The following is a 10,046-nucleotide window of genomic DNA, read 5'->3' as shown; positions in this document are numbered from 1 at the left end:
TTTTTTTTTCGTAGGGAAGCAAACGTATTGTCGCATACAGCCATGCCATGCAATATAATAACCATTGTATATTTAGTAATAAAAAAATCTTTTACAACATGCAACACTTAATTGAACCAATTAATCTCAAATTATATTTATTGGCTAATTTTATATTCCATATTTTACAACGTGCCTGTGATATCAACGCATTATTTTTTTTTGTGTTTGGTCTTAAAACGCGATATATAGTTAGAAGCCCTATACTTAATGCGTTGCCTTTTTTACAGGTTATTAAACTAATTTTGCAAACAGTATGCTTTAATTTCTGTGTGAATAATTTTGTTCGAAATTTTCACTTTTTTATTATTGGTGTCTATTTTATTTACGATAGTTTATTAGCTTTATAACATTGAGTACTAATTTCAATAAATGTGATGAGGTCTGCGCTACTGTGCAAAACATGGTTTAATCGCTTTACTTTACTCCTTAAACTTGTCTCGAAATAAAACAAAATGCATTTTGCTTGTATTCAATATATACAGTACATAGATATTATAAAAATAAAAAGTTTTCCGCAGCGCAATTCAAATTAACAGAGTTTATTGACTATGTTCACATGTCAGTACATAAATCGGCGGAGCTGATAGCAGGAATACCGGTGGTTCTGGAATAAAGAAAATTTCAATTAAAAATAATTCCAGATAGGTTCACTTATTATGAATTTACAAATAATAATCTAGTAATACTTATAGTCACTTTCAATGGGCAGATGCAAGCGTTTCGATTCGTATATTGTACGAGGTATATGTTCGCGTATAGCATATTCCAATGGAAATAGGAAAAAAGATAAACAAACCTTAGATTTACGTATTTCATGCGATTTGTTAATAACTCAGCTATATTGTGCACTACTGGGAGTTTACGATTAATATATCTCTATTTATAATACAACACTGTTACACTTAACTACTTATATCCACTTTAATTTTACTTCCAAAATTCCGACAACAGTTTTGTCGCCGTTCATAACTCAATTTTGTCGCAAATCCATAGTGAATATCATAGATTAATGAAACTCTCGTAAGCGCTCTAACCAGTGATGTCGCGTCAATTTGTCAAATGTTTTTTTTTTTAGTTTTTTTCCTCTTTTGGTTGGAACAGAGTATATATACATATAGATTGAAATATTTACCTGCATTTTTTAAGTTATCCATAGAACTACTATGTTGACCATTATTATTCCTAAAAAGATAAGAAAACGGTTAATGTGGTTGCGGGTTAACAATGACAGAATAAATAACAATAACACGAGGTAGATTTTCGTCCAAAACATGCAGATGCCCTTTATCACCGAGCAGGATATGTTAATAAGCAAATTCGGTGGTGCTTATCTGGGTTGAACTCGTATTCATCGGTTAATCTTGGACTTTAGACAACGTGTTTTTTTTTTTTAATATAGGCGGAAGTGTTTATGGGCGAGCCGATGGTGAGTAGTCACCACGAGCCATTGAAATCGGTGCCGTTAAAAAATTGAATTCTTTATCGCTAATGCGTTACTACTATTGGTAACTTAGTCCCTTGTGCCTCTAGTTACACTGGCTCACTCACCTCTCAAACCAGAACAAATACCAAGTATTGCCGCTTGGCGGCCGAATCTATAATGAGTTTCTGTTTCCTACACAGACGGGCAAAGACAAAGTCTTACCACCAACTAAAATTCTTTCGACATTTAAAAAAAAAAAGTACGTGTAATATTAAAATTGTGTATACTCACTTCTGTTCATTCAAAGGAATGTTATTCAAAGATTTCGACAAGCTAGAACTGTTCGCGGCGACGTTTTGTAAATCAGCCAACGAGCATGCCTGTCGCAATCTAGCGACTAATCTATGCTGTAATTGACAATTACAAGGACAGTTGTGGTTCGTATCTTCGATATTAATCATCGGTACTTTCAATTCGTTTTTCATATGAGATTCGTTAATGTCACCTGTTTGATTTTGACAGCATTTCCCGCCATTATCATTAATATTGCTAGTGTGAAAATTTCCTGTCACTTTAGTGGTTGACGTACACGTGTGACAATTTTCTAACGGTTTAGTGTTGCGCGACGTTTGAGGATCTAGATGTCGATTAATATTCGGATCGGATGCGAATTTCTCGTTCGTTTGGATGTTTTTACGATTTCTCTGCATCATTGATAGTTGGTACTGTCCTTTGCGACTCGTCGTGGGTGAAATATTCGGAGATCGGCTCGGAGACGTGTGTGCTGATTTCGTTTGAATACTTTTTATAGCATGCTTTATTTCGTACTCTGTTGCTATCGCTTCGAATACCTGGAAATAATATATTAACTAAAAGATCATGATCATCCAGGATTCATATATTTTCGATACGAATGTGATATTGCCAAATAAAAATTTGAAATATTCTGTTGGAACTTAATGGATGGACCAAGGTTGGTGATGTATTTACTAAAATAATGTATTAGTATATATATATTTGATTTGTTATAAATAATTTGTAGGTACTTTTTATTCCAAATTTAAAATTTGAATTTTATCGTATGGTCCAATCCTTGTACTTCATTGGTCAATGTGTTCAAGTAAATGAATATTCGCACTTCATTGGTCAATGCGCTCGGCTAGCGTTAAGCGAGATGAAGGACAATGAAAAGAAATGATTTGGCCAATGAAATTCACGTGCATTTAACCAATGAGAACACAATTACTCTAGGATATTTTTTCGTGGAATGACTAACTTAAAGATTTGGCAATATAGCTTAGGCTATGTTTGGTTTTATTTATTTATTATATATGAAAATAAAATAACACCTAGCCTAGTCTATTTTGGAGCATATGCAGTTTTTATTGCTGTGGTGTCATTAATACGTACGAAAGTTTGACTCAAAATTATTTTCATTATTTAAATAAAGTAATAATAAGATGTTAAGTCATGTAATAACCTGTTCAGCAATCAAGTTCCTCGCGAAGGGCGAATCTTTTGCGGGCAGCGTCTCTCGACACAACGCACACCTTTCTAATCTGTTCCAACAACCTGTAAGTTAAGGTTACATGACATAATCTTCTTCAAAAATTAAAAGATTGATCTCTTTGCGTCAGATATGTTTTTTTAAATAATGTATGAATCGATACACGGACAATCGAAGTCAATAAACATTGGGCCCTTAGTCATTGGCGCCATAAGAAAATTGACCATTCCTTACTTCGCCAATGCGCCACCAACTTCTAGAACTGAGATGTTAAACCCTTTGTGCTAGAGTTAAATTGTTTCACTCACCCTTGAATCAGACTTACTCAGACTTTGTACAAGCAAAGCCCTACCAACAAGTGAACTTTACATTAAAGTTATAGATCATATTAAACCTAAGGAAGTTGTACTTTAAACATACTCTGCTATGTGAAAACGCCAATAAGATAAATTATAAGGTCAAGATATCAAAACGGCAGCCAACCTTCACAATACAAATGTGATCGTGCACAGTTAAGAGCTTTGGTCGCGGTCGCGGCGCACACGCAGCACGACAGAGCCTTCACGACTCCAGCGAGTGCACGACGAGACTTTTCGCCCCGGGAACCCCCGCCGCAGCTCCACAGCAACTGAAAGTCGAACCATTTTTTGTAACTAATTGTCGAAAATCGAATGTTTTTTAAAAGTAGCGTTTTTTTATTGTTAGCACTAAAGCTTGCCAAAGACCGAAGACGGCAAATCGGACACGACTCGAAACAGTTCAGGACCGCAGAAACGCAGGACTAACGACCTTACGGCCTCTTAGAGGCACGGGGATGGGCACACTTGTACAGGACCTCGGTATTCGCACGGGTTCAATGCAGTCACTACTAGAGAGTGTCTTAAAATGTTTACAGCTTTTTCGTCATTAGACAATACAAACCGCTATGTTCCTGCATTTTAAATCTGTAATAACTTCGAAAATATTCATGTAAAGGGCCATATTGTTTAAAGGGAAGGATAAAAATGGTTATTGTGGGCTATCCCTAAGAGATAGACATATACTATTACGGACTTTTTTAAAGACCGTTTTAAGGTGTACAATACTGTAGTACATTATTTTCATCTATCTAGTAGGGTTCGTCCAGCGTTTGCAATGTAAGCGCAAAAAAATGTGTTTATTTACGACATCACTTTAGAAATCTCTAAAATTATCAGTGTTTCTCTACTATATTGTGCATGTATTATACATATAAACCTTCCTCTTGAATCAATCTATCTATTAAAATCTGTTGTGTAATTTTAAAGATCTAAGCATACACAGGGACAGACAGCGGTAAGCGACGATGACAGGGAATTTTTAAAATACGCGCGCAGGGTGACACGACGCACACAACTAGACAGTGAAGTTGCTCGCTGAACCGCAAATGAATTGTCAAGTCGCTCGAAATAGGCAACTTCACACCCAATCTTATTTCACAATGTTTATTTCATTACAAATTGAAATAGGGAATATTAAAATTTGTGAAAAAGATTAATATTAATAGTGAAAAAGTAGAAAATTATTTTATTTGATTAATTAATTATTCATGTGCAATTAAAAACTATGTTTTTTATTGGTTGGTATTCATTAGAGTACGTCGTGTCCTGCCAAACTAAAAAAAAAAAAACATAACTTCGGTTGACAAGCTGAGAGGAGAATATACTGAACTGTATTGTCTTTGCGAGATATATAACATATTGGTTTACCTCGGGATCATCTTTGGGGTCAACGCCACAGTTCCAGACTAACAGAGAAACGCCATGCCCCTCACCGTCGCCACGTATATGACCAGCTACTTTACCGATCTGCAAAATAATACAAAGTTATATATATATATATTATATATATTCATATATATATATATATATATATACTGGTTGATAGGACTTTTTGCAAACTAGTTTTTAAAATCCATTTCATATTATTTAGTAGAGGTTAAGGAACCCGGTAAAAGTTGTTTTTTTTTTTTAATTCTAGTACATATTTGCTGAAAAATATCAAATTAAAAATTCCATATTTAAATAGCGCGCGAAAACGCTACTTTGACAATATGGCGCTGCAATGGGGTCGGTGACGTCACTTTCCTGTATTGTAGTCTATGGCACATATAATCTACATACAGTAGGCAAACGAGGTTAACCAGCAAGTAACGTCATCATAAGCCCGACCAATCAGGAGCGTTTTGTGTCACGTAACAAACGTTTAAAAAAATATATTTTTATTTATGGATTTTTGAATAAATTAATTATTATTTTCAACTTTTGTTAATAAATAACTATTTTTAATCTCATAATATATACTGATTACAATAATTGACACTTTATTTTTCGCATTGTCAAATAGCCTGTTCTGCAAAGTAACAATTTTTAGTATATCTTAGTTCCTGTTTGGAGGGTTAGTGAACCAGTATATATACAGGCATAAGGCGTATATACATATCATTGCGTTACGAAGTATTTTTTATGTAAAAGTTGTTTGCGTATTGGCGATGCAAAGGAAATTTCTTTCATAAATTTCTTACGGAGCAAATTTCTGGGTTATGGCCACATATAATCAGGTACTCTTAAACACCAAATACCAGGTTTATAAGTTAAGACTTCCATACAAAATATGCCCAATTTTACCTGAGATGAACTTTCGTAAGCGCTAGAACATTACATATCCCATATTCAAAAACTAAATAAAGACGATCTTCGATACGAACATTCATTCCCAATTCAATTCTCTTGGATGATTAGTTTTCTAGAAACGCTTCAACAACCATCTGCTTCTCGTAAAAATAAAGCTTAATAACGATTTATATATTTTTACCTTTATCTTTAACTTTTATCTTTAATTTCCCCCTACCACGTATTTCTAAAAGATAATGGCGAACGGGCCACCTGATAGTAAGTGGTCACCACCGCTCATAGACAATGACGCTATTAAACATTAACCATTCCTTGCATCACCAATGCGCCGACCTCGGGAACTAAGATGTTATGTCCCTTGTGCCTGTAGTTGCACTGGCTCACTCATCCTTCAAACCGGAACACAACAATACAGAGTACCGCTGTTTGGCGGTAGAATATCTGATGAGTGGGTGGTGCCTACCCAGACGGGCTTGCACAAAGTCCTACCACCTAAAATCTTTATCACCCGTCTTTCCCTCATTAACAGAATCCTAAACCATTTCATATTTCTTACATCAGTAAGTACGATTTCATCTCCTATGTATGTATCTACATCCCCTTAGGAGATGAACTTTGAATTATCCTCTTTTAGTGTTCATTTACGTTCCATGAGAAAAATCTGCAAAATTTAACCCTGTTAGACCGACAGGCGGTGCATTGTGTGCCAGTCAGTTATTTTAAAGTTTTACTAAATTGATACGTAGGTTATATTACCGGTAGACCAAGCAAATCCTTGCCATCTGCTTGAAGTAAGCAATCCCCTCTCTTCAAACCAGCGTTATCGGCTCTGGAGTCTGCAGTCACTTCATGGATCTATTGAGAGAAATTGTAATCAGTGTGATGTACGAAAAAGTCCAGAGGTAAGCTAAAACAGACAAACGCAGCTGAATTTTCATGCTCTAATGTATCAAGGTCAACATATATGATGACACGTCAACAAATTAACTTTTAATGAAATAAACAAACACTTTAATTTGATTGGTTGTCTCACGCACACTAAGACATCTCAGTGTGCGTGACGCACACATCGGGATACGGCAAATTTTTAAATTTAAGCTTAAAGCAGCGGTTCCTTTTTCGTTCAGTTCGCATTTTTTTTTTTTTTACTTTATCACTCAAAGTCTAAACAAAAAGCCAAGCTTTATAATAATTGAATATGATATGAAATATATCACTTTCGTAATAAGCAATATTGACGTATCCTTTTGGAGAATTGGTTCGTACTAGACGACCGATACAGCGCGCTCATTGGTCAAAACAAATGGCGCGCTTCCCAATGACGTCACAGATACCGTCCTTTCGAAAATCAATCGCACGAATTACGTCGTTCGCAAGCCGAAGGACTTAGAAAAACCGAGAGTAGGTACTTTAAAAGTGAATTTATTTTAATTCACAAACTTATTTTACAAATATTAATACTAATTTAATTAGACTACTATGTCGTATGGCATCCTACTCTGGGGTAATGCAGCTGACATTAATACTATTTTTGTACTGTAGAAGAGGGCTATTCGTGCAATTTATAACCTGGGCCTAAAAGATTCGTTAAGAGATAAATTTAAAGAAATTAAAATAATGACTGTCGCTTCTCAATTTGTTTTTGATAATGTTATGTATGTACGCAAAACCATAAACGATTTTCCCAGAAATTGTGACGTACATTCTATTAACACTAGGAACAAGAATAACCATGTTACTCCAAGTACCCGATTACACAGGGCTAGTAACTCTGTTTTGGGGCAATGTATACGTTTTTACAACAGGATCCCAGAAAACGTTCAAAATGATTCAATTATAAAATTCAAAAGAATCGTTAAAGAGCGTTTGTGTGCTAAAGGATATTACAACACTAATGACTTTTTAGTTGACTGCACACCTTGGGAATGAAATGATCGCCTCCAGGCTGCTTCAAATAGCTAAAATATAATTATTATTGTACATGCAATATGGAAAAAAAAAAATATCCCAGTGAGTTTCTTTCGCCGGTTCTTCTCAGGTCCGAGGTGTTGAATTCCGAACCGGTGGTAGATTTTTGCCTATCAATAAGCAAGTGTAAACACTTCTATATTGAATAAAGATTTTTGACTTTGACTTTGACTTTACTTCATGTGTTGAGGTTGTAACACAGAATGCCCTCAGAACCAATTATTATCGAATAATATTAATACTTTTCTTAATTCTAAGAGACACAGAAATTATAAAGGAAGATCGGTGTGGTCCGTTGTTGGGCGGCGTGATGTTGCGCAAGAGTTGCTAGTGCCGGGCCGTCGTCGATGGTCTCGGCGAAAGCGATGTCCTAATTGTACCTCCATAGGGTGGTCGCATACATAACACACGTAAAAACAAACCGATTCAACAATGTTGTTATTTAGGTATAATGTTGTTGTGTTTGTACGACATAGGTGTATTTGATTGGTGGACAATGGATTGATTAAACACAAAGATTAGATTTATGTTTGGAATCTTAAAAAGTACTGAAACTTTACTTACCCAAGGATACGGGTCCCACAAAGTCCTTGTGAGCCGGAAACCAAGACCCTCACCTTCATCTTCGGGTAGATTGAGCTACGAAAATAATTTAATAACAATATTTATATATCAATGTTAAAACAAAAGAAAACAATTTTGCCGTTAAAGACATACTATTTAAATATGTACACGAATCTGTATACATTAAAATGAATGTTAGTATTTATGTGAGCCGAGATGGCCCAGCGGTTACAACGCGTGCATCTTAACCGATGATTTCGAGTTCAAACCCAGGCAAGCACCACTGAATTTTCATGTGCTTAATTTGTGTTTATAATTCATCTCGTGCTCGGTGAACGAAAACATCGTTAGGTAATCTGTGTGTCTAATTTCAAAATTAGGCCACATGTATATCCGGAATGGAGTAGCTGGATGGAATAAGTTCCAAAACTTTTCCTCAAATGGAGAGGACGCCTTAGCCCAGCAGTGGGAAACTTACTTTACAACAATTAATGAAAATGAAGTACTTCACATAGAGTTTTCATCCCTTCCATCCCGGGGATGAATTCCGAAATATAACTTACCACGACTAGACGAACTCCGGCTGTATACTCCTGTTCGGGATCTCCGTTCAATATTTGTGATTCCATATCTGAAATATTATAATTTCAATGTAATTAAAATAAGTATACATTTATAATTATATTTATATTTAAATTATTGTAATTTTATATCATACTTGCTAAATATACTACAGAATGTTTATATACAACCTCTTTGTTATTATACAACACTAACCACTATGTCATATTTAATCTGTAATATCTTCGAAAATATTTATTTACGTGCTGTAAAATATAGTATAGATCTATATTAAATGTACAATGTATTTAAGGTATTTAATTGGATAAGGATTAATGCTGTATTGTTGGAAATCGCTTCGAAAATAAGTCATTATTTCTCGTAAAAATAATCGAATTAGAACTGGCTATTGTGGGTTACCCCTACGAGATATACCATCGAGGACTTTTATGTAGCCCTTTTTAAGGTGTACAATACTGTACACAATTATTTTGATCTATTTCGTAGCGTTCAACCAGCGTTTGCAATGTAGGTAAGCGAAAAAATTGTGTTTATTTACGACATCACATTAGAAACTTCTAAAATTATCCACGTTTCTCTAATACATTATGGATATAAAACTTCCTCTTGAATCACTCTATCTATTAAAGGAAAATACATCAAAATCCGTTGCGTAGTTTTAAAGATCTATACATACATAAGGACGGACAGTGTATGTATTGAATAATAATGTTGCAATCGTACAACAAAACTCATTAAAAATAATCTATTTAACAGCTTGTAAATTTCCCACGTCTGAGCTAAGGATTCCTCTCCATTTTGAGATGCAACTTGGCGGATAAAATACTCAATATCTGTAATGTAAACAGATTAATCGACATTGTAGTCTTTTAACTAAAATTTTAACGACCTCAGCACAGCAGCTGACCGAATATGTTATTAAATTATTTACGGGACCTTCATATTTTTTTCCACTATCTAAATCGGTTACTTACAGCGGGAAGTTGTTGAGTGAATAAATTCTAGGCAATATTTCAAATATCAATGTTTAAATTGAATATTTATCAAATAAAAAAATTAGTTTAGACTCTAGGTCGTAACGTACATACTTAGGTAAATCTCGATAATATTCAATTCTATCTATATATAAATAATATATATATTTTTAATCAGTAAAATTAATAATAATGTATTTAGTACAACTTACATACAAATTTTATTATATAACACAAATAAACACAAAAGCTGAGCTTACAACGAAACAAACTCAATCGAACTGCTAAATTCGATAGGAGAGCGACACAATGTAGTGCTGAGACACGGTACATCG

General features: G+C 34.6%; 1 protein-coding gene across 1 annotated transcript; it reads right to left on the bottom strand.

The window, feature by feature from the left end:
* Positions 1-535: 535 nt before the first annotated feature.
* Positions 536-8,795, bottom strand: LOC113393730 (uncharacterized). Its single transcript, XM_064220101.1, has 9 exons — positions 8,719-8,795; positions 8,156-8,230; positions 6,380-6,478; positions 4,700-4,798; positions 3,456-3,600; positions 2,946-3,037; positions 1,757-2,316; positions 1,175-1,224; positions 536-646 (listed from the first exon to the last, which is right to left on the bottom strand). Exons 1-9 carry the CDS (start codon positions 8,782-8,784, stop codon positions 582-584), a joined length of 1,251 nt encoding a protein of 416 aa, XP_064076171.1. The 5' UTR covers positions 8,785-8,795; the 3' UTR covers positions 536-581.
* Between the last annotated feature and the right edge of the window lie 1,251 nt (positions 8,796-10,046).

The sequence above is a fragment of the Vanessa tameamea genome, chromosome 31, assembly GCF_037043105.1.
Source record: "Vanessa tameamea isolate UH-Manoa-2023 chromosome 31, ilVanTame1 primary haplotype, whole genome shotgun sequence".
Taxonomy (NCBI): Eukaryota; Metazoa; Arthropoda; class Insecta; order Lepidoptera; family Nymphalidae; genus Vanessa; species Vanessa tameamea.
This window is presented reverse-complemented; position numbering and strand designations above follow the sequence as displayed.

Coding starts and splice junctions, on each gene's coding strand:
- LOC113393730 (XM_064220101.1), bottom strand. CDS start 8,784: ATGGAATCACAAATATTGAACGGAGATCCCGAACAGGAGTATACAGCC. Junction 3,038..3,455: donor ATCACATTTGTATTGTGAAG/GTTGGCTGCCGT, acceptor CTTAACTTACAG/GTTGTTGGAACAGATTAGAA. Junction 1,225..1,756: donor ATTCCTTTGAATGAACAGAA/GTGAGTATACAC, acceptor TTATCTTTTTAG/GAATAATAATGGTCAACATA.